Raw genomic sequence first — 26,174 nt, 5'->3', positions numbered from 1 at the left:
GTCCCAATCCTCTAATGTAAAAAGCTAACTGTAGAGCAATAATTGTCATCTTAGACGTGAGATTATCTTGTTGGTGGCAGCTATGGGAAAGGGGCTGGGACCCAGTACTCCTCCCTAGTTCTCCTCATGATCAGAGTCAGTGTGTCACCATATATCTTGGCACATATTTTTCAGAGTCACTTGCAAAATATTGCCTTATTAAAAGGATCAGTAAGTCCAGTGTATTATTGGAGTCATTGTATAAATCAGATGATAAAAGTTATCTAATAGTCTTTGAGGGATGCTTAAATATGGCATACAAAAACATGAGGAGTAATCAGTATGACTCAGTTTGGCGACATAGTGTCAGATAGCTTTAAACTCATGATTCACCTGCTATAGCTGTCCTGCTGCTGGCTTTGTCAGTATGCTTTACATTGGCATACTGACCAGAAATAGAAAGTGTTGTTGCAACTTGGAACCTTGGGATTAGATTTCTAGGCATTTTTTTTTTATAATCATGCAATCTCTTTCAACTTTGCAATACTTAACATTGTTATATTACAAGACAGAGCTATGCAGTTTAGAACATATCTGTTCGGATCTTCTTCCTCCCATCTGACTGAAAAATGTTCTCTGCTTTTGATCCATGAGAGTACTCAACTGGGAACAAGGGAGATGATAAAATGTGCAACAGAATCCACTGATCTTATACGGAAGCAGGCACTGCACAATCACCTGACTCCAGATCTAGGACATCTGACAAACTCTTCTCAGGACTAAAGGTACTGAACCCACAGATAACAGGTTTAAAGTGAAAATGGTATCCGCTTTCACTAGTCTACACAATGATGGTACAGAAAGAAACATAGAAATATACATGTTTTACAAAAAAAATCTTAAATTTTATTAGGTCTTAATTTTTGTTATAATCAAGAGTATAATGATATATATATATATACACATGTATTATGACACATATAAAGCACACATACACAGAGAGACAGAGAGAGAAAGACAGATTGACTCTTGGAATTAGCAGTCTGCTATAGGATCTTAGATTACTTTGCATCTCTGTGACTGAATTTCTGGTTCTTATATATTTTATGGGACAGGTTCTGGTCCTTTCACTATGTTGCTACATTTCCTTTGAATCTAAACTCAATGGAAGAGACCTGGCTGATATGCAATAAAGTGAAAGAATCTTGCTATCTGGGGCTGATCTGACACACTGAGATCTGATCATACTAAGTGTGTGACCAGAGAAAATAATATGGGAGAAGAAACTACCTCCCTAGAGAGTTAGAACCATACTCTTCCAGACAAAATTCCTGGTCAAAATTTGCATAATTAACCTATCTTGCATATTTTCCATTTGCATTCAGATCGCTGACTGGGAGTTAGTTAATGACATTGATAAAGCATTAAATAAGCTAATGGATTTAATACTTTGTTCTTTTCCTCATGTTACTGGGGATGGAATTCAGAGCCTCAAGCATGCTGCTCTCACACTCTGACCCTGAAGTACACTCAAGTTTTGCTTCCTTAATCTTATCTTGATGTTATTAGTTACCCCAGATATCAGGTTTGAGGGACAGAAAGGACTAGCATCTCAGAGACAGTCAATGACTAGATTTCAAATATGAGAAAACTGATATCCACTGATACCTGCATCCTAGATATTTGGTTATTGTGAATTGTTAAGAAGAGGGTGGTGAAGATGAACTGCCAGGAGGGTAAGGAAAAAATGATGAACCCAATCAGCACTGTGTCCTGCTTGAAAACACAGCCTTGATTACTTGTACAAAGATACATACACAGAAGAGAGCTGTGTCCTGTCTGTGGGTGTGGAACCCTCTCCGTGGACAATCAGATATTTCTTGTAGTCCAATAGGTGTCAGTGTGAAAATTCCAGTTCTGAAATGAGAAAAGGCAGACACAGTTGCACACATTTGCCTCCAAGTCCTAGTTTCCTCTGTCTCTCTTTTCTACCTTTCTCTCTACCGTTTTCTTTTGTTTGTTTTGTTTTACTCATTTCTCTCTTTTTCTTAGATGTCTCTTTTTTCTTATATGTCTCTCCCTCTTTCTCTTTTACCGTCTCATCTCTCTCAAAACCGCCTATCTCTCTTCTCGTCTTCTTTGAACAGTGTTTCCCTTCTATTTTAGTAACTGCGGACTATATCTGCCTATTGTAATTGATCATGGTCCACACTGTCCTCCTCCTAGACCTTGACATCCATGTCCTAGTTTTAATTATCCACTAGTTTCTTAGTGTTTCTCCTTTCTTTTTTTCTTTGATGTCTTTCCCCCTGATCTTCCATCTACACTTTCTTATTTATTTATTCATTCATTCATTCATTTATTCACTTTCCTTCCTTTTGTCATATATAAGCATCTCTGTCTCTCTGTCTTTGGATCCCTTTCTTGCACGATAATCTAAGTGGGCAGAGGAAGTCAACAGTAGAAATATGTAGGAAGAACAATGTAGCAATGAGTTAGGTCTGTTTAAACCAATAAATTTGAGGCAGAAGGGACAAAATTCTAAAACCAGAGCAATCTTATTCCTGTAGCACATCAAGTGTACAAAAATATTATAAAAGAAAGCAGGATGATTCATTGCTTGCCCAATACTACCTCTCCTGAAGAATTCAGAATAACACAGCATTGTGAAATAAAAGACATAAAACTCTTATACAGTGTTTTCTGTGGAATTTGTTCAATCTCTGCCTCTTGAGTAAATTTCTTGAGAGGTTGTCTTAGAAAACCAGCAGTGGTGTCATCTTATCTTTTAAGAGTGGCTGGTGATCATTAGACTATGCACCTTAAAGGAAGGCTTTCATAGCAATCAATTAAGACATTCTGTACATAGACAATTTTTAAATAGTTTGGAGCCATTGACAATTTTGTAATTCTAAATTCCAGACTTGAATCTCACATACTTACTGTTTATACTTGGGAGCACACACCACAGCTATGGATTCAGGGAGCATCGTTTGGTATGCAAAATGTGTGTGTAGATCTACACTTGACAAAAAGGCTGTCTGGGTTGGATGGGTCTGAGAAGACAAAAGAAGTCAAGAATTGTAAGTTAGCCCAGTCAGCTATGGTTGATCCAGCAAGGAAGGGAGGCCATGGATCATTAACAATCTGTTCTCTCCTGTGATTTCCAAAATCTCTCCATGCAGAACCACATCTGTCATGTGGAAAAGGAAAATTGAACCATCTGCCTGATAATACTATGACTCTTTCCTTTACTTCCCTCCCATTCTCACTGGGCCACCAGATGTAACTACCCATCAGACGAATACATTCATGAGTCCACACTTACAGATAGTAATCACATTTCTGCACAATGAACACAAAGTACTGCTAGAATTGAGGAGGTTCATATATAAAATGGAGGAAGACATGGTGAGTTCAAGAGAGGATTCAATTTCAGAGGAAGGAAGTGAGAAATTTGGAGCAGGCTTTTAGCAGATTCTCATTTCTATCTCTAAGTTGTGTATGCATATAGATGCATCCACCTTGAGATATTTAACAACTCTATTTATGTATGTACACTCACAACTATGCTATAACCTATTTTTCCCTTTTTGTATTCGATATATTTTTATTTACATTTCAAATGATTTCCCCTTTTCTGGCCCCCCAGTCCCCAGAAGTCCCATAAGCCCCCTTCCCTCCCCCTGTTCTCCCACCCTCCCCTTCCCACTTCCCTGCTCTGGTTTTGCCCTATACTGCTACACTGAGTCTTTCCAGAACCAGGGGCCACTCCTCCGTTCTTTTTGTACATCATTTTATCTGTGGATTATGGTTTTGGTATTCCAGTTTTCTAGGTTAATATCCACTTCTTAGTGAGTGAATACCATGATTGATCTTTTGAGACTGGCTTACCTCACTTAGTATATGATGTTATCCAGCTCCATCCATTTGCCTAAGAATTTCATGAATTCATTGTTTCTAATGGCTGAATAGTACTCCATTGTGTATATATACAACATTTTTTGCATCCATTCTTCTGCTGAGGAATACCTGGGTTCTTTCCAGTTTCTGGCTATTATAAATAGGGCTGCTATGAACATAGTGGAGCATGTATCCTTATTACATGCTGGGGAATCCTCTGGGTATATACCCAGGAGTGGTATAGCAGAATCTTCCGGAAGTGATGTGCCCAGTTTTCTGAGGAACTGCCCAACTGATTTCCAGAGTGGTTGTACCAATTTGCAACCCCAACTCTTTTTACATATGTACACTCACAGCTATGCTATAATTTAAAACATCAAGCCTTTGACAACTAAAGTGAAATCAAAGAAAAATTGAAGAAAACAACAAACAAGAAGATACCATGTCCAAACCATCTCACAGGTCCTACAGGTCAGTAATCTGCTAACCCATTTCCTAAGAGCAGCCTTCTCACTTCAAATTCCCCTAGATTCTAGGTCCTAGATGCCTGCTTCAGTATGACCGTTATGACAGACTCCACACTGACCAATTCCTAATTAAGTGACTTCTTGTTTTGAGGCACAATATTACAGTTCAATCAACTTGGCACCAAATTCTCTACCTACAAGTCTTATCGTCCTGAATGCTGGGGGTCCAGGAGTGTGACAGTACACCCAGATTTTATGACATTATTGAACATTGCAATCTCTGCCCACCATGACTTAGAAGGCATTAAGTCAATATCCTCAGAGCTCCAGCAGGTCAAATCCTGACGTCATTCTTCCTGCATCCCTGTTATTCGGCTTCTGAGAACATCATATCCAGTTCTCCTTCTTGTTTCTTCTTCATCCCTATATACCCTGCTTTCCTCATTAGACATTCACCTAATCTGCCAGGGAATTGTTTCTCTTGCAGCCAGTTCTCCCTATTTACCAGGTTCATGAGCCACCTGCACGTGGCTCAGGTCCCTCTCTAGGCTTCTCACAACAACCTCTCAATGTTGATGCAGTTGGAATATCTAACATGTGCCTTCAATTCCAAACAGTATAACTGAAACCTGCTGTCAAGATCTGTCCTCTTCTGCAACCCTATTCATGTTTATGAGAGGAGCACTTCTAACTCCATGAGCCCAATTGAAATCTTGCCCAGCCTGACTCCTCAGCCTCTACCCCTATTGCCTGGGTATCTGAATTACCCTGATCCCTCCTACACACACAAACAAAACTATCACCTTCTTATCCTCATTCCATGGTATAAGCTCCCAAAACACACCTGACATTCCCTTCCCAAGGAGCCCTTCAACTCCTTAATTTTAACTTCTGGAGTATGGCTTTGGTTACATCATTCTTTTGCTCAGAATAGTCCAGAGTTTTCTCTATACTCCAAATCACTCTCCATTTTTACCTCCATCCTAGACAAGGTATGCCAGGGTTCTCTTTGGTTATATATGTGAAGATCAGGCATCCGTTTCCAAAACAAACCACAAATCCTAGCCAACAGAAATGCTCACTGATATAGGATCTCAGTGTATCTCTCTCCAATGCTATCCCCTCTCCCATAAATTTTTTGGGCTCCTCCTCCCAAGTCATCATGTCACTTTACATGTGACAGCTCTTCCTCTGCAACCCTCACTGTCCTATATTTTTCAGCTGAAGTATATTGTGCACTTTGTCTCATGTGACTTGGTGCTCATTTTATGTGTGATTTCCCCTTTGAGTCCCAAGCCACAAAAGGCCAATATCAGTTGGCCATAATATATTGTTGAATTTGGCACAGCAGGAAGAATTTATACAATTGGAATGAAGAGCATCAGCACTTCCCAAGGTCTGACTAGAAGTTTTTGATCTCACAAAAAACACAAGTAATACTCCTTCTTGTGGCTTATATTCGTTGTTAGAATAATTTCAATAGTTTTGTGAACTTCAGTCTTTGAAAATAACAGAATCATCCAAGAGACTCTCTCGGCAAGTAAATGTGTTTTCTTGAAAGTCAAAAGATGTATGCTATACATGTTCAAACACTTCAAAATCTTGCATGTAAGATCATTTCAGTGTACACAAAGGAAGTACTTCTTCATAAATAAAAAACACAATCATTAGAACAGACACTCTTGGCTTACTTAAGTTTCATCTCTACACCTTTTAGGTATATGGTCTATATACATTTTCTCATATATCCTGTCAAGCTACCATTCTCCACGCAGATTAACATAAAGTTGACAGTTTGAACAATTACTCCTAGTAAACATAAAATACAAAGAGCTGTAAAAGTGCCAGGAAATGCTCCTTTGATTTGACCTGCACACTTTGGTTATATATGCTCAGAGCCGATGATCTGGAATGAATTGCCTCTGTGCACAGCAAGTTTTAGGTAGGCTGTTTTGAAGAAACAGAAAAGGAACCCTCATTCCCAGAGGTCCTTTTGCTTACATGTATCCATCCTAATGTAATAAGTCCCAGTCCTTCTTGAATAAAGAAGAGGTCCTCCTCATGCTTTGCACAGCAATAATCTGGGCCTCCTTCCTGGACAGGAATGAGGATATGGCTGATGTGATATTCCTCTCCAACCTGCCAGGAGAAAACAACTTGTCACAACTCTTGGAGGTCTCAGACCCATTCTCTCATACACACAATAGGCCCCAGACCAGACAGTACATGAATCTCATTTTTCTTTCTCCCTTTGTGGTTTCAAATCCTTGGCTGCTCTTGTGCTTTGCTAAGATACAGCTAAAAAGGAACAAATGTTGAGTAGAAATGTAGATGTCCAGCTTGACACCTCCTGGGCTTAGGGTCTTTCCAGTAGCAGCCAGTAGGATTGCTCAGGAGTCTAGAGATGCCTAGGAAACTAGTGCTCAAAAGCTTACCAGAGTAGATACTCAGACCAGGACCTAAAAGCCATTGATTTCTGATTACAACGAGGCAACTTGTCTGTTTCCGTGACTTATGCCTGGCTACCTGCATTTCTGCTTTCTGTTTGCATTCTTTTACCTTTAGGTAATATAGAACTCTGACGCTGAGGCTCATTTGAACTTGTAAGAAGATTCCAGCATCAGTTTGCCAGTGCCTGGAATTTCTGGCACTAGCCCCCAACTAGAATGAACATTTCTATCTATAGCATTGAACCACATTGTTCATTTCAAAAGACTCTCTAAAGCAACCAAATACAAAGTCATCCAATACAAGATGGCCAACCTTGTCAACCATAGTTCCTTCTGGAAGGTTATGTGTATGGATAGAGACCCTAGATATGTTCCCTGAGAGTCATGTAAAGTCAAGGGGAAAGCAACAGCCTCAAATCAGAAGTGTTTATATCTTTACCAGGGCTCCACATAGAACACCACATGTCTCTATTTTTTTCTTGGTGTTCATTCCTGCTGCAGTGAGGAATTTATCGCACAAATCATGAGGGAGGACCACCTGGCGCAGGCCTCTGCCTTTCTCAACTGTAATGGAAAAGAGAGAAAAGTATGAGGAGACAGGGCCTGGTATCCCTGAGGAGAACTCAAGTCTATCACCGTAGGAAAGTAATACAAAGTCATTGAGATCCTTTTCTTCATCCCCCTCCTCATGATAGGCAGGGAGTTTTACTCCAAGCTCTGGTTACTGGTGTCTGGGAGAAGGGGCCATGGGCTTTACTGTCTGCTTAAGTGGATGGAGCAATATTTTTGGATGTGACTCTTAGCTGATATAAAATTTCTCTGTGAAAGTCCTCATTGGACAAAGTCATCTCCTAACTGAGTAGAACACCATAAGCATTCAGGGAGCTATACTGTCAGAGAAAAGCAAAACTTCTGCTGTGTTTCTCCTGGCAGACACAGGTCTCCTTGGATCTTCATTCATATCTCCAGATTTTTTGGCATTTACGCTCTGAAGTCTAGACTTGTATTTTCCTGTGTCCACCTGGACGTTGCCTTAGATCTTGACTCACACAAATGACTTACAATCTGTGACATCCTGGCATGCATTGAGTCAAACTACACTTATTCCATAGAATCCACCTTGATGAAGCCAGCTGTGGTTATGCTCAATCATATGGAGCATTTATGATAGATCTGTGAGGCTGTGAATAAATCCTTCAGGTAATAAGAGGATGCAGAGAGCACAAATACATACACAGTATCTTATCTCAGGGTCAGACTACCACAATCTGTCCACAATCTTGCAATGTTTTAAATATGAGGGAGACCCATGTGGTTGCTGAACTGCAGGGAAAGTTCAGAAATTTTTTAACAACATCTGACAGATACATATGGAAATATTGCTCTGTCTCCACATGCTGACAAGACAGTCAGGTTGTCAAGACAGATAAAAGCAGCACTCATCTCATGAGGTTCTGTTACCACAGCATAGCCAGCAGATCCATGGAAGCAGAAGACTGAGAACATGGCAGGAGATTCAGGATTCCGTGTGGGGCCCAGTGTTCCAGACTTGAAGCACCTGTCCAGCACCTCTGCCTTACCTTACTGGTGAGCTTCAGTCTCACTCCTGTTTTCCTGACCCAGATGCAGTTTGATCAACTTCTATACAAGGCTTGTCCAAGTAAGAAAACGATGATGACTCACCTGGCCATTCTAAGGTGCCAGTTTCTGAAGCCTCCTTGTCAGCTGGTGATGATGTTTGAGCTGCTTCATCACAGGCTTCCTTTCCTGAAGGCACCACTGTTGGGCTGAAAGTTCCAGTGGTTACTGAATAAGGCTGAGCTTCCTTTGATGAAATTGGTGCTCCAGCGCCCACCTCCCACCTTGTTTATTTTTCTTGAGAACCATACCATTTTAGAAAAGGAAAGGAAGCCCATTTTGAAATTCGTGTTCTGGTCTTCTTTTCTTCTTTCAAGAATGATGCCTTCTTGGACAGTTCTTCTTCCTTCTTCTTCTGTAGGAAAGGAAAAGAATTTAGGCCACTACTTCAAATTTTGGAAGAAACGTCCTTTCAGCCCAGATATGAACAAAGTGTAGTTCCGTTAAAGTCTGACATTTCAGCCTAGGGCATGTATCCCTGGTGTTTTGGAAAATCCATTCTTCTACCTTACTCTTTTCCTGTTTTTAATAAAGTTAGGTCTCAGTCTTCTTAGTATGCCATGACATTGTGTGTGTGTGTGTGTGTGTGTGTGTGTGTGTGTGTGTGTGTGTATGTTCATGTGTGTTGATTGGATTACAGAGGGAGCCCTTTCATTGACTCACACTTCAAAGACACTGCACAAGACAGTCCTGGGATCAGATTGTGTATATGTCACACAGTCCTCCTATATCCATGCTTCCCCTCACACTGACCTTTTCTGTCAAGTAAACGAAATGTTCTTCAGAATATTCATTTAACAGGTCTCTCTTCAGCTCCTCAGCCCTTACAAAAATCTGTTTTATTGTCTGCAATACAAAACCAAAATGGATAATTAGAACAGTGCTAATGTTAGAAAAGAGAGAAAGAATAGAAGATGGCAGGGGCAGCAGTATCTCGTGCATGTCTTGAATGCAATTCCCAGCCATACCCTCTGTACAGAATTCCTGAAACAGCACTGCCCCCCCCCATCCCCCCCCCCCCCCCCCCCCCCCCCGCTTCCTTCTAGTGTCATCATCTGTGTCTTTTTGGTGAGCAGTTGTGCTCTGCTTTGGAGATTTTTGGTCAGTCACATTGAGAATGAAAACCTACCTTGAGGATATTTGATTTTTTATAAATCTCCACAACGTCTTTGTACTTTTTATCTGCAGGGAGCTTTTCCACATAGAGTCTAAAGGAATAGAGCAGAGAGACTAAGCTGGGCAGAGAAACTAAAATGTCTAAATGAGTCCCTAAGGAATCTTGGACTCTGTTGTCACTGCTTCAGAAGTTACTGGTATTTAATAAGACACACCCTGAGATCCCACATCAATTTCCATTACTTAGACTGGAGAAAAACTATCAAAATTCTTCCATGATACTGGCACATTCAGCAAACATTAGTTGTCAATAAGCATAGTTAAAGTGATACAGTGCCAGTTGGTCATTTCAACACCCAGGAGGCACCAGATAGACACACAATCCTTGAGGAAACAGGTTGTAATCCTGGACTTCATACTAGGAAATAAACACAGTGGTCGGAGTCTTTCATTCCCAATATTAATCTTTGCCCACATAGCACTTTTGGTTATTGCTACCTGGGAGTGTACCACCTTACCTCAGACATCACTAGGTAATGAGAGGAGATACTGAGGGTGCTCAGTTCTAGGTGGTGATGTTCCCTGGGTACCTAGTCTCATGATGCTAGTAAACTGCTTCAACCCTTATGTCTGTCCAAGATTCAAGATTCACTGCCTTGTCAAAAACTCTTCTTGAGAAGAGGATATGACCAGAAACTCAGTCTGGGAAGCTGATGTATGGGAGAACTTGTGACTTTTTGGTAAGCGAGATTTGTTATTGGAGAAGGGAAAAAATGAGAGTAGATTTTTTATGATCTCAAGAGAATGCCTTCATTTTACGGGAAACCACCAGTGGAAAACCAAGAGAAACCCTGTTGTAGTATTTGTACAACAAAGGGAATGCAAACTGTGGTACCTCAACTCATCTGTAAATCTAAGCTCTCTAGTTGTGGAACAGTAATTGACGTACCTACTAAACATTCAGTCTTCTGAAGATCAATTAAATCATGTCCATAAAACCCCTCCCTATACTATATATATATATATATATATATATATATATATATATATATATATATATATATATATATCCTTATATTCTGTTTCACAAAATTTAAGGCCAACTAGGATTAGTGAGACTTTTCCATCTTCCCCTTACTAAAGTCAAAGCACCCTTGTCACTGAGGCTGTAAGAACTATTTCATGGTGACAGCTTTACAATCTATTTTTCACTCTTCTTATGCAATACAATGAATAGTTTGGAGAAATTCCTAAGGATGGTTAACCACACTGAAGCTAGGTAGTCAACAATCCTCTGGTGACTGTGAAGCTACAGGAATGCCTACCTCTCTCCCATAGAACTCAATAAGTGTGGCCACCCATCAGAGACAAATCTGTGACTGTTTACATCAGGGGAGATTTGAAAATCAAAAATAGCTATCAGTTCAGATACACACTGATTTTCAGCCCTCTTTTCTTCCACTATGAGCTGGACCTTGTGTGCCATTATATTTCCTTATTTATAACACCACCACCTTTGTTCCTCATATCTTTAATCACAAGAAAAAGTCTGTGTGGGCAGTTCCAGAAATCTGATGAAAAGATTACATCCTCAAGTTCTATAGCTGTCAACAAAGAAGAAAACCCTGAATAAAACAGCAGACTGAGCAAAAAAACGAGTTCCAGAAAAGGAGTAGAAACTGCAGGTTCTCACGTGAGGTACTTGTGGTAGAGCACAAAGGCTGCTTCCTTTTGTCCACATTGATCAAGGTCAGCTGCCATTTTATAGAAGTTTTTGCTCAGGCTCACGTAAAATGCCCACGAAACATTGTTGTTTATTTCAATGTTCTGCCCAAGAGCACTTAACAGTTGGAACCTCTCTTGGGGAAGAAGAGTGGCATTATCATGCCTGGCGATGTTCTAAGACAAAAAGGAAAAGACAGGAAACATCAAAACACTTTGTCTGGCATGCTGGCATTTCAGCTCTCTAGCACATTAATGGCTTTGCCCACAGACACACACACACACACACACACACACACACACATACACACATACACACATATACACACACACACAATTGTGTATGTATATCTGTGTCAGATTCACAAACCTCTCTCCCTGAAGAAATGAGAGTGAATAGAACACCCCTTGTGTCAATTCAGCTTCATATATTTAGTGAATAATCCCACCTTGGGATTTCCTATTATGCTAGTAAAGTGGTAGATTTGGGATTAGGGATGCCTGTTACCATTGAAAAACATATTGCAAAGGAGCTCTGAGGGAATGTTCAACTTAAGAAGCCGGCTTACAAATAGGTTATTTATTGAAATCAGGACCAGAAGACTTCACATAGCTGTGAGTGGTTGTGTACAAATAGGAGGGTTATGCATTTGCATGATCATGAGGAATGAAAACTAAGTTCCTGATGTTTAAGAGGTTCAGAAATTAAGGCTGAGAATCTTCAGTAGGCCATACAGGCTTTGGGAACTCTGAGCACCTTGGACCATAGCATTGTACAAGGCTGTCTTTGGTTAGAATGTTTCAGAGCAGTATTCAATATAGTGTAACGACTAACTGGACAGAGCATTGACCTGTTTTCTCTGATCCCAGTGGCAATATAAAGAAAAATTGATATATGAGGAGTTGGGTGAAAACATTTGAGGATTACTAGTCTAAACACACAAAAAAGACATTGAGATTTTAAATTTGCCTCAAAGAATTCCATGCAAATTACCTTTATTTGTAACTGTGTTGAGACCACACTTGTTGTTCCTGTACACAAAGACTCGTCATTGCATAGACTCTGTTGGTCTGAGTGCCTAGGGTTCAGGAGGTTCCCACCTGTCACAAGATGAACAATAAGTTAGGAAAGGAGATACTTTGCTTCTCTGTGAATTAATGTTATATTACATTAATATATGCATTGCTAAATAAACCACTGTGCCATAGTAAGTCAATCTCCATTGAAAATTCCTGGTAATCCCCTACAATGCTGCATAAAGCCATTCCAGGACCAGGGCTCTCCTCTTCCTCTCCTAGTTTCTTCTTCGGAATGATTTGATATGTGACAGGACAGAGAAGTGGGAGGGGGTTGATTGGGGAACAGTCAAATGCAAGAGGGCTTATGGGATTATGCTGAGGGGCAAACAGGGAAAGGGAAAATCATATATAATATAAACAAAGAATATAGAAAATAACAAAAGAGAAAATTCCTATAAATGATAAGTTTCAATTTATTTCTTTTTTAATTTTTTTATTCGGTATATTTTTTATTTACATTTCAAATGATTTCCCCTTTCGTAGCCCCCCCACTCCCAAAAAGTCCTGTAAGCCCCCTTCTCTCCCCCTGTCCTCCCACCTACCCCTTCCCACTTCCCTGTTCTGGTTTTGCTGAATACGGCTTCATTGAGTCTTTCCAGAACAAGGGGCCACTCTTCCTTTCTTCTTGTACCTCATTTGATGTGTAGATTATGTTTTGGGTAATCCAGGTTTCTAGGTTAATATCCACTTATTAGTGAGTGCATACCATGATTCATCTTTTGAGTCTGGGTTACCTCACTTAGTATGATGTTCTCTAGGTCCATCCATTTGCCTAAGAATTTTATGAATTCATTGTTTCTAATGGCTGAATAGTACTCCATTGTGTAGATATACCACATTTTTTGCATCCACTCTTCTGTTGAGGGATACCTGGGTTCTTTCCAGCATCTGGCAATTATAAATAGGGCAGCTATGAACATAGTAGAGTATGTATCCTTATTACACGGTGGAGAATCCTCTGGGTATATGCCCAGAAGTGGTATAGCAGGATCTTCTGGAAGTGAGGTGCCCAGTTTTCGGAGGAACCGCCAGACTGCTTTCCAGAGTGGTTGTACCAATTTGCAACCCCACCAGCAGTGGAGGAGTGTTCCTCTTTCTCCGCACCCTCTCCAACACCTGCTATCTCCGGAATTTTTAATCTTAGCCATTCTGACTGGTGTAAGGTGAAATCTCAGGGTTGTTTTGATTTGCATTTGCCTAATGACCAATGAAGTTGAGCATTTTTTAAGATGCTTCTCCGCCATCCGATGTTCTTCAGGTGAGAATTCTTTGTTTAACTCTGTACCCCATTTTTTAATAGGGTTGTTTGCTTTTCTGGAGTCTAACCTCTTGAGTTCTTTATATATATTGGATATTAGCCCTCTATCTGATGTAGGATTGGTGAAGATCTTTTCCCAATTTGTTGGTTGCCGATTTGTCCTCTTGATGGTGTCCTTTGCCTTACAGAAACTTTGTAATTTTATGAGGTCCCATTTGTCAATTCTTGCTCTTAGAGCATACCCTATTGGTGTTCTGTTCAGAAACTTTCTCCCTGTACCAATGTCCTCAAGGGTCTTCCCCAGTTTCTTTTCTATTAACTTCAGAGTGTCTGGCTTTATGTGGAGGTCCTTGATCCATTTGGATTTGAGCTTGGTACAAGGAGACAAGGATGGATCAATTTGCATTCTTCTGCATGCTGACCTCCAGTTGAACCAGCACCATTTGTTGAAAAGGCTATCTTTTTTCCATTGGATGTTTTCAGCCTCTTTGTCGAGGATCAAGAGGCCATAGGTGTGTGGGTTCATTTCTGGATCTTCAATCCTGTTCCATTGATCCTCCTGCCTGTCACTGTACCAATACCATGCAGTTTTTAACACTATTGCTCTGTAGTATTGCTTGAGGTCAGGGATACTGATTCCCCCAGAATTTCTTTTGTTGCTGAGAATAGTTTTATCTATCCTGGGTTTTTTGTTATTCCAGATGAATTTGATAATTGCTCTTTCTAACTCTGTGAAGAATTGAGTTGGGATGCCGATGGGTATTGCATTGAATCTGTAGATTACTTTTGGCAAAATGGCCATTTTAACTATATTGATTCTACCGATCCATGAGCATGGGAGGTTTTCCCATTTTTTGAGGTCTTCTTCCATTTCCTTCTTCAGAGTCTTGAAGTTCTTGTCATACAGATCTTTCACATGTTTGGTAAGAGTCACCCCAAGATACTTTATACTATTTGTGGCTATTGTGAAGGGGGTCATTTCCCTAATTTCTTTCTCAGCCTGCTTATCCTTTGAGTATAGGAAGGCCACTGATTTGCTTGAGTTGATTTTATAACCTGTCACTTTGCTGAAGTTGTTTATCAGCTGTAGGAGTTCTCTAGTGGAGTTTTTTGGGTCACTTAGGTAGACTATCATGTCATCTGCAAATAATGATAGTTTGACTTCTTCCTTTCCAATTTGTATGCTTTTGACCTCCTTATGTTGTCGAATTGCCTGAGCTAGTACCTCAAGTACAATATTGAAAAGATAAGGAGAAAGGGGGCAGCCCTGTCTAGTCCCTGATTTTAGTGGGATTGCTTCAAGTTTCTCTCCATTTAGTTTGATGCTGGCTACCGGTTTGCTGTATATTGCTTTTACTATGTTTAGGTATGGGCCTTGAATTCCTGTTCTTTCCAAGACTTTAAGCATGAAAGGATGCTGAATTTTGTCAAATGCTTTTTCAGCAACCAATGTAATGACCATGTGGTTTTTTTCTTTGAGTTTGTTTATGTAGTGGATTGCATTGATAGATTTCCGTATATTGAACCAACCCTGCATTCCCGGGATAAAGCCTACTTGATCATGGTGGATGATCGTTTTTGATGTGTTCTTGGATTCGGTTGGCAAGAATTTTATTGAGTATTTTTGCATCGATGTTCATAAGGGAAATTGGTCTGAAGTTGTCTTTCTTTGTTGGATCTTTGTGTGATTTTGGTATCAGCGTAATTGTGGCTTCATAGAAGGAATTGGGTAGTGTTCCTTCTGTTTCTATTTTGTGGAATAATTTGAAGAGTATTGGTGTTAACTCTTCTTTGAAAGTCTGATAGAATTCTGCACAGAAACCATCTGGTCCTGTGCTTTTTTTCGTTGGAAGACTTTCGATGACTCCTTCAATTTCTTTAGGCATTATGGGACTGTTTAGATGCTCTATTTGGTCCTGATTTAATTTTGGTATTTGGTATCTGTCAAGGAAATTGTCCATTTCCTCTAGGTTCTCCAGTTGTGTTGAGTACAGGCTCTTGTAGTAGGATCTGATGATTTTTTGGATTTCCTCAGTTTCTGTTGTTATATCTCCCTTTTCATTTCTAAGTTTGTTAATTTGGATACTTTCTCTGTGCCCTTTGGTCAGTCTGGCTAAGGGTTTATCTATCTTGTTGATTTTCTCAAAGAACCAGCTCCTTGTTTTGTTGATTCTTTGTATGGTTCTCTTTGTTTCTACTTGATTGATTTCCTGCTTCTAATCATCTAGTTTGATGATTTCCTGCCTTCTACTCCTCCTGGGTGAAATAGCTTCTTTTTGTTCCAGGGCTTTCAGGTGTGTCATTAAGCTGGTAATGTATGCTCTCTCCATTTTCTTTTTGGAGGCACTCAGGGCTATGAGTTTTCCTCTTAGCACTGCTTTCATTGTGTCCCATAGATTTGGGTATGTTGTGTCTTCATTTTCATTGTGTTCTAAAAAGTCTTTAATTTCTTTCTTTATTTCTTCCTTGACCAAGGTATCATTGAGTAGAATATTGTTCAATTTCCACGTGCATGTGGGTTTTCTGTTGTTTTTGTTGCTATTGAAGACCACTTTTACTCCATAGTGATCTGACAGGAGGCATGGGATTAGTTCGATCTTCTTATATTTGTTGAGGTCTGTCTTGTGACCAATTATATGGTTGATTTTGGAGAAGGTACCATGAGGTGCTGAGAAAAAGGTATATTCTTTCGCTTTAGGATAGAATGTTCTCTATATATATATCTGTTAAATCTAATTGGTCCAAAGCTTCAATTAATTTCATTATGTCCCTGTTTAGTTTCTATTTTCCTGATCGGTCCATTGAGGAAAGTGCAGTGTTGAAGTCACCCACAATTATTGTGTTAGGTGCAATGTGTGCTTTGAGCTTTAATAAAGTTTCTTTTACGAATGAGGGTGCCCTTGCATTTGGAGCATAGATGTTCAGGATTGAGAGTTCTTCTTGTTGTATTTTTCCTTTAACCAGCAAGAAGTGTCCCTCAGGGTCTCTTTTGATGACTTTGGGTTGAAAGTCAGTTTTATCTGATATTAAAATGGATACTCCAGCTTGTTTCCTGAGACCATTTATTTCAATTATAATTGTAAGTGTATTATTCTGCAATATGGATTTTGTCTACCATCCTACTTCAGTCGCTTAATTGTAGGATTAAAAGCCTGTATCTCCATGGCCTCCTAGTGCTAAGGTGGCATATCTTCACAAGTAGTGCTGGCACTGGCACTTCTTTTAAAGATTTTGCCTGGAGGATTACAGCAGGTAATATAGTTTCTTTGTGTCCTAGACATGACACACAGTCACATTTTCTGTCCTGAAATTTCCATTCAAACCATAAAGATCTGGTCCATGAGGGTTATACTCTGAGTCCCCAGTAGGACACAGCTGCCAGTCCTGGCAGGCCAGACAGGACAACCCTTTCCATAGAGGGTTGGCAGTTGTGGCAGCTAGTTTCCCTCCCATCACAACACTGCTACTGAAGAGGTTAATGTGGAAACTGAGTGCAGGATGGCTACCACAATGAGACATCTTGGCTTTGAGTGTTCCTGTGAACACCCCAGCTCTCTGTCTGCTTCTCTGGAAGACCTCTCATGAACTACCTGGGTGTGTTATCTACACTGTTCTCTCCTATGCACTCTACCTCTAGGTGGGCTCAGAACCCAGCCTGTTAGTTTTGCTACTATGGAATGTGAAGATACTTTAGTGGAAGATAGAATGCTCTGTCCAAAATCATGAGCTCAGATATATCAGAGCCAAAACTAACACTAGGGCACCAGATTCTAGTTCAGTACATTCCCTATGCTTCCACACTTTCTGGACTTCTCAAAATATATGGGGATATCAGCTAAAGAAATGTGTAGATTTCTTTCCTCTCCAGACATTTTAAGGTTTGTAATATGAGCAAAGTTTGGGAAAATAGGTTTGTCCTTATCATAAGGACCCCAAATTGATTCAGGTGTTGATTGGCTAGTAGGTAGAATAGTATCATGAAACTGGTAGTGATGTCCAAAAATATAAGAAGGGACAATTCATACTGCTCAAAGGAAAAGTCTTATGCTCTGAACATAAGGGCACCCACATTCATAAAAGCAACTTTAATAAAGCTCAAAGCACACATTGCACCCAACACGATAATAGTGGGAGATTTCAGCACCGCACTGCCAAAAATGATCAAATCATGGAATCAGAAACTAAACTGAAATACTGTGAAACTAACTGAAGTTATAGACCAACTGGATCTAACAGATATTTATAGAACATTCCACCATAAAGCAAAAGAATATACCTTCTTCTCAGCACCTCATGGTACCTTATCCAAAATTGACCATATAATTGGTTACAGAGCAGGTCTCAACAGATATAGAAATATTGAAATTATTTCAGGTATCTTATCAGATCACCATGGCCTAAGGCTGGTCTTAAGCTCAAACAACAACAATGGAAAACATACATATACATGGACTTTGAACAATGCTCTTCTCAATGATAGCTTGGTCAAGGAAGAAATAAAGAAATTAAAGACTTTTTAGAATTCAATGAAAACGAAGACACATCATACTAAAATTTATGAGACACAATGAAAGCAGTGCTAAGAGGAAAACTCATAGCTCTAAGTGCCTCCAAAAAAGGAATGGAGAGAGCTTACACTAACAGTTTGACAGCGCACTTGAAGGCTCTAGAAGAAAAGGAAGCAAATACCCCCAAGAGGAGTAGACTGCAGTAAATAATCAAACTTAGATCCAAAATCAACCAAGCAGAAGTAAAAAGAGCTATACAAAGAATCAACAAAACAAGGATCTGGTTCTTTGAGAAAATCAAGATAGATAAACCCTTAGCCAGACTAACCAGGGGGCATGGAGACAGCATCCAAATTAATAAAATCAGGAATGATTAGGGAGACATAACCACAGGAGCTGTGGAAATTCAAAAAATCATCAGATCCTAGTACAAGAGTTTATACTCAACAAAGTTTGAAAACCTGGATGAAATGGATAGCTTTCAAGATACATACCAGGTGTCAATGTCAAAACAGGATCAGATAAACCATATAAATAGTCCCATAAGCCCTGAAGAAATAGAAGCAGTCATGAGTATTTTCCCTTCAAAAAAAGGCCCAGGACCAGATGGGTTTAGTGGGGAATTCTATCAGATCTTCAAAGAAGAATTAATTCCGATAATCTTCAAACGTTTCCACGAAATAGAAACTCAAGGAACACTACCGAACTCATTCTATGAAGCCAAAATCACACTTATACCTAAACCAAACCAAAAATATTGAACAACACCCTGACCAACGGAATCCAAGAATGCATCAGAACTATATAATTAACCATGATCAGGTAGGCTTCATCCCAGTGAGGCTGGGATGGTTCAACATACAGAAACCCGTCATTCTAATTTACTACATTAACAATCCAAAGGAAAAAAAAAACCAATGATTATTTCATTAGATGCTGAAAAGGCTTTTGACAAAATTCATCATCCCTTCATGATAAAAGACTTGGAGAGATTGGGAATCCAAAGCCCATACCTAAACATAGTGAAAACAATATACTGCATACTGAAGAATTGAAGACCCAGAAAAGAATCCACACACCTCTAGTCACTTGATATTTGACAAAGGAGCTAAAAACATCCAGTGGAAAAAAGACAGCATTTAAAAAAAAATGGTGCTGGATCAACTGGAGGTCTGCATGCAAAAAAATGCAAATTGACCCATTCTAACTAATCAACATCAAACTAAATGGAGAGAAACTTAAAGCAATCAGACTAAAATTGGGGACCAGAAAAGGCTGGCCACTCTTTCCCTATCTATTCATCATAGTACTTGAAGTCTTAGCCAGAGCAATCAGGCAGCAAAAAGAGGTCAAAGGTATACAAATTGGAAAGGATGAAGTCAAACTATCAATATTTGCTGATGATATGATAGTATACTTAAGCAGCTCCAAGACTTACACCAGAGAACTCCTAAAGCTGATAAACAACTTCAGCAAAGTGGCTGGATATAAAATTAACTCAAACAAATCAGTAGCCTTCCTCTACTCAAAGGATAAACAAGATGAGACAGAAATTAGGGAAATGACACCCTTCACAATAGTACCAAATAATATTTCACACCTAGGTGTGAACCTGACGAAGCAAGTGAAATGTCTATATGAGAAGAACTTTAAGCCTCTGAAGAAAGAAATCGAAGAAAGTCTCAGAAGATGGAAAGATCTCCCATGTTCATGGATTTGCAGGATCAATATAGTAAAAATGGCCATCTTGCCGAAAGCAGTCCACAGATTCAATGCAATCCTCATCAAAATTCCAAATCAGTTCTTCATAGATCTAGAAAGAGCAATTCACAAATTCATCTGGAATAACAAAAAAACCAGGATAGCAAAAATTATACTTCACAAAAAAAGATATTCTGGGGAAATCACCATCCCTAACCTCAAGCTCTACTACAGAGCAATAGTGATAAAAACTGTTTGGTATTGGTATGCAGACAGGCAGGAAGATCGATGGAATAGAATTGAAGACCCAGAAAAGAATCCACACACCTATGGTCACTTGATATTTGACAAAGAAGCTAAACAACATCCAGTGGACAAAAGAGAGCTTTTAAAAAAAAATGGTGCTGGATCAACTGGAGGTCTGCATGCAGAAAAATGCAAATGGACCCATTCTTATCTCCTTGTCCAAAGCTCAAATCCAAGTGGATCTACAGATAAATCCAAGGATCTACAGATAAAATCAGACACACTGAAGCTTATAGAGAAGAAGTGGTGACAAACCTTGAACACATGGTCACAGGGGCAAAGTTTCTGAGCAGAACACCAATGGCTTATGCTCTAAGAACAAGAATCAACAAATGGGACCTCATAAAACTGCAAAGCTTCTGTAAGGCAAAGGACACAGTCACAGTCAATAGGACAAAATGGCAACCAAAAAATTGGGAAAAGATCTTTACTAACCCTGCATCGATAGAAGCCTTATATCCATGTATACAAAGAATTGAAGACTTTAGTCTCCAGAGAATCAAATGACCCTATTAAAAAATTGGGTACAGAGCTAAACAGGGAATTCTCAACTGAGGAAACTCAAATGACTCTAAAGCACCTAAAGAAATGTTCAGCATCCTTAGCTATCAGGGAAATGCAAATCAAAACAACCCTGGGATTACACCTTACACCAGTCAGAATGGCTAAGATGAAAAACTGGGGTCAGCAGATGCTGGAGAGGATGTGGAGAAAGAAGAACACTTCTCCATTGTTGGTGGGATTGCAAGCTGGTAAAACCACTCTGGAAATTAGTTTGGTGATTCCTCAGAAAATTAAACATAGTACTATCTGAGGACCCAGCTATACCACTCTTGGTCATGTACCCAGAAGATGTTCCTACATGTAATATGGACACATGCTCCAATATGTTCTTAGCAATTTTATTTATAATAGCCAGAACCTAGATAGAACCCTGATGCCCCTCAACAGAGGAATGGATACAGAAGATGTGGTATATATACACAATGGAGTACTATTCAGCCATTAGAAACAATGAATTCATGAAATTCTTAGGCAAATGGATGGAACTAGAACGTGTCACCCTGAGCAAGGTAACCCAGTCACAAGAACACACATGGTATGCACTCACTAATAAGCCGTTGCTAGTCCAAAGCTCAGAAGAAACAATTTACAATTCACCTAGCACAGGAAGCTCAAGAAGTAGGAGGGCTTAACTGAGGGTGCTATGGTTCCTCTGAAAAAGGGAACATAATACTCACAGGAGCAATAAGGGAGACAAGACATTGAAGTAAAGGCCACCCAGAGACTGCCCTACCTGGAGATTCATCCTATAAACAGTCACCAAACTCCGACACTATGACAAGAAGTATGTACAAAAGAAACATGCCATGGCTGTCTCCAGAGGGGCCCTGCCAGAGCCCTACTAATACAAAGGCAGAAACTAGCAACCAACTACTGGACTGGGCATGGGGTGTCCAATGCAGGATCTGGAGGGTGGTCTGGAGGAGCTGAAGGGGTTTACACCCCAGGGGAAGAACAATGACTTCAGCCACCCAGACACCCCAAGACTCCCAGGGACTGAACCATCAACCAAGAGGTACATATGGTTCCAGGCAAAAATGTGGCATAGGAATGTGTTGTTGGGCATCAGTTGCAGGAGTGGTCTTTGGTCAGGTAAAGGCTCAATAGAGGCCCCCCCAAAAGGGAAACCGACAGAGGTGGGGAGGAGGTGGAAGTGTGTCAGGTAGAGGGGCATATACATGGATGCAGTGGGTGGGAGGAGGGGTTGGGAATCTTTGGGGGGGGAGCTTTTGGGAGGGTAGAAATTGGGAAAGGTTTTATCATCCGCAGAGTAAATGAAGAAGATACTCAATTTTAAAAAAAGAAATTGAATTTGAGCTGATGCATGCTTGAAACCTTTACCCTTATGTCCTTGTTTCTTTGTTATAGGAACATACTCTGTTGGCTACTGAAACAGAAACAAATACCAACTCAGCCACAAACCCCTTGACCTACAATATTTCTCATTGGCCAGTTATACCTGCCAGATATGCTAGGGCAGTGGTGTCAGAGAACCTCTAGGAATAATATAAAAATGTCTGTTTTGACTTAAGGCCAAATTAATGAGACAGAATATATACAAGACACTGCTTATGTGACAAAAACATAGAGTCTAGATGGCCAGAGATCTAGTTTAAAATCAAATCCTACTGGTCTAAAAAATTAAATAAAAGAAACAATCTAGCAGTCCAATTCTTCTAATCCCAATGTTCAATGCCCTATTCAGCCATTATAAGAAAAGATTCCTTCTGCATCAAGTATGAACATAGTGTCCAATACCAAGATATTATGGAGAGAGAGAGAGAGAGAGACAGAGAGACAGAGAGACAGAGAGACAGAGAGACAGAGACAGAGAAACAGAGACAGAGACAGAGAGACAGAGAGAGAGGTAAAGAGAGAGGCAGACAGACACAGACAGTGACAGAGACAGACAGAGCAACAAAAACAGAGAGAAACACTCAGACAGAGACAGGGAATGAAAGACACAGACCTATGTGATGTGTCTCCATCAATCCCCCTATCAGTCCCATTCATATATCAGGGAACTGTGCAGAATAGGAGGACAAAATAATGTCAAAGCAGACAGAATGAAAGAAAAGAAGAACAGAGCCCTACAATTGATCTGAGCAGAGCTAGCATGAACTGAGAGAAGCAGAAAGCACTGGGCCTACACAGATCCTTTGCAGGACAGCTGCAAAAATATGTAGCTTCCTTTTTTCTTTTTTTTCTAGATAGTGTTTCTCTGTATATCCCAGGCTCTCATAGAACTCACTCTGTAGACCAGGCTGGCCTCCAACTGGGAAATCCACTTGTATTTGCCTCCCAAGTACTGGGATTAAAAGTGTGTGCCACCACTGCCTGCTTCTCTGCAAAACCTCCCATGAGCTACCTGGGTCCTTTCTCTATACTGTGCTCCCTTAAGCACTCTGCATCTACTTGTGCTCACAGGTCAACCTGTTAGTTTTGCTGCTATTGAATTTGAAGATCCCTATAGTGGAAGAGGAAATGCTCTGTCCAAAATCATAATCTCAGATATATCAAAGCCAAAACTGACACTAGGTCACCAGATTTTAGTTCAGTACATTCCCTATGCTTCTACACTGTTTGGACTTCTCAAAATATGGGCATATCAGCTAAAGAAATGTTCCCATTTCTTTCCATACAATACATTGTAAGGTTTGTAATGTGAACACAGTTTGGGGAAACAGGTTTGTCCTTATCATAAGGACCTCAACATGGTTCATATTTTGATTGGCTAGTAGGTGGAATAGTATCATGAAACTGTACTGGTAGCTCTGGTCCAAGAATTCCTGGTTGGAGAGACACAGTCTCATTGTGATATACAACCAAGTCTTTATTGATTCCTGTCTTATTTTTGTAGCTTTATAATTCCTTGTGGTTACAAAGATTATACCATGTCTAGTAAGGTAAATGAGTATAAAGCTTGGAAATTCGATTTAGCTTGATCCCTAATACTAAATAGAATCGAGAATACCACAATGACTCCAGCTGAAAGTCAGAGTAAAACAAAATCCCTAGCACATTTGGCACCTGTCAACCACAAGTGCTCAGAAAAATTTCTATTTCATTGTAATAATAATTTGACTTTATAGCCAGAGATTGCCTATAATTCATCATTCTTTCTAGAATGGGTATAAACTAGCATCAATCCCTCTCCCTATGCCACCTGTGTGCTAGAATTTTACTCTTGAACCCAGACATTGCACTAAGATTTGGTTCTACAATATATGCATAGAATGCTTATTTTCTTATTGTAAAGCATCATCAGTGTTTAGGGACTCAGAAGATGATAAACATGAAAGGTGTTTTTCCTGATAAGCTGGCCCTCCTAGTAACATCCTGTGCCAGCCTAGGGATCCTTCCGGATCTCTTGACCTATATGTTCATTAAACCACAAGCAGAAGACTGATCACATGGCAGGAGATTCAGGATTCTCTGTGGGGTCCAGTGTTCCTGACTTGACCTGTCCAGCACCTCTGCCTTAAATTACTGGTGAGCTTCAGTCTCAATCCTGTTTTCCTGAGCCAGATGCATTTGGAACCACTTCTATACAAGGCTTGTCCTAGTGAGAAACCTGTGGTGACTCACCTGGATGTTCTAAGGTGCCAAGTTCTGCAGCCTCCTTGGCAGCTGGTGATGTTGTTGGAGCTGCTTCATTGCAGGCTTTCTTTCCTGAAGGCACCACTGTTGGACTGAAGGTTCCAGTTGTTACTGAATAAGGCTGAGCTTCCTTTGATGAAATTGGTGCTCCAGGGCCCTCCTCCCCACCTTGTTTATTTTTCTTGAGAACCATACCGTTTTTGAAAAGGAAAGGAAGCCCATTTTGAAAGTCGTGTTCTGATCTTTTGTTTTTCCTCCAAGAATGATGCCTTCCTGGACAGTTCTTCTTCTTTCTTCTGCAGGAAAGGAAAAGAATTTAGGCCACTACTTCAAATTTTGGAAGAAACGTCTTTTCAGCCCAGATATGAACAAAGTGTAGTTTCGTTAAAGTCTGACATTTCAGTCTAGGGCCTTGTATCCCTGGTGTTTTGGAAAATCCATTCTTCTACCTTACTCTTTTCCTGTTTTTAATAAAGTTAGGTCTCAGTCTTCTTAGTATACCATGACATTGTATGTGTCTGTGTGTGTGTGTATGTGTGTGTTTGTGTGTGTGTGTGTGTTCATGTGTGTTGATTGGATTACAGAGGGCATGTGGAGCCCTTTCATTGACTCACACACTTCAAAGACACTGAAGAAGACAGTCCTGGGTACAGAGTGAGTAGTTGTCACACAGTCCTCCTATATCCATGCTTCTCCTCACACTAACCTTTTCTGTCAAGTAAACAAGATGTTCTTCAGTGTATTCATTCATCAGGTCTCTCTTCAGCTCCTCAGCCCTTACAAAAATCTGTTTTGTTGTCTGCAATACAAAACCAAAATGGATAATTAGAACAGTGCTAATGTCAGAAAAGAGAGAAAGAAAAGAGGTTGTCAGGGGCAGCAGTATCTCATGCATGACTTGGACCCCATTCCCAGCCACCCCCTCTATACAGAATTCCTGAAGCAGCATTGCCCCCCATTCCTTCTAGTGCCATCATCTGTGGCTTTTCTGTGAGCAGCTGTGTTCTGCTCTGGAGTTTTTGGTGAGCCACATTGAGAATGAAAACCTACCTTGAGAATATTTGATTTTTTATAAATCTCCACAACGTCTTTGTACTTTTTATCTGCAGGGAGCTTTTCCACATAGAGTCTAAAGGGATAGAGCAGAGAGACTAAGCTGTGCAGAGAAATTAAAATGTCTAAATGAGTCCCTGAGGAAATTTGGACTCTGTAGTCACTGCTTTAGAAGTTACTGGTGTTTAATAAGGTACACCATGAGATCCCACATCCATTTCCATTACTGAGACTGGAGAAAGAATATCAAAGTTCTTCCATGATACTGGCACATTCAGCAAACATTAACAGCCTATAAGCATAGTTAATGTGACACAGTGCCAGTTGGTCATTTCAACACCCAGGAGGCATCAGATAGACCCACAGATCCTTGAGGAAACAGGATGGACTCCTGGACTTAAACTAGAAAAAAAAATACAGTGGTCTCAGTCTTTCATTCCCAATATTAATCTTTGCTCACATAGCACTTTTGTGTATTCCTTACTGGGAGTTTACCACTTCACCTCAGACATCACTAGGCAATGAGAGGAGATACTGAGGGTGCTCAGTTCTAGGTGCTGATGAGCCCTGGGCACCTAGTCTCATGATGCACTGAAAGATGCTAGTAAACTGCTTCAACGCTCATGTCTGTCCAAGATTCAAGATTCACTGCCTTGTCAGAAACTATGCTTGAGAAGAGGATATGACCAGAAATTCAATCTGGGAAGCTGATGTATGGGAGAAAATGTGACAGTTTGGTAAGAGAGTCTTGTTTTTTGAAAAGGGAAGAAATGAGAGGAGATTTATTATGACCTCAAGAGGAAGCCTTCATTTTACTGGAAACCACCAA

The 26,174-nt window shown here is 40.1% G+C and overlaps 1 protein-coding gene across 1 annotated transcript in view; it reads right to left on the bottom strand.

Annotated features, from left to right (window-relative positions):
* Positions 1 to 26,174, bottom strand: part of LOC127672007 (STAM-binding protein-like) — a 54,777-nt gene that overhangs the window by 336 nt on the left and 28,267 nt on the right. Inside the window, exons 3-7 of the mRNA XM_052167200.1 lie at positions 8,483 to 8,578; positions 7,239 to 7,363; positions 6,351 to 6,488; positions 2,923 to 3,035; positions 1,797 to 1,896 (exon numbers count right to left, since the gene is read on the bottom strand). Of these exons, the coding sequence (XP_052023160.1) occupies positions 1,797 to 1,896; positions 2,923 to 3,035; positions 6,351 to 6,488; positions 7,239 to 7,363; positions 8,483 to 8,578 (572 nt within the window). The remainder of the gene's footprint in view (positions 1 to 1,796; positions 1,897 to 2,922; positions 3,036 to 6,350; positions 6,489 to 7,238; positions 7,364 to 8,482; positions 8,579 to 26,174) is intronic.

This window comes from Apodemus sylvaticus, chromosome 1 (genome assembly GCF_947179515.1).
Source record: "Apodemus sylvaticus chromosome 1, mApoSyl1.1, whole genome shotgun sequence".
In the NCBI taxonomy this organism is placed as follows: domain Eukaryota; kingdom Metazoa; phylum Chordata; class Mammalia; order Rodentia; family Muridae; genus Apodemus; species Apodemus sylvaticus.
This window is presented reverse-complemented; position numbering and strand designations above follow the sequence as displayed.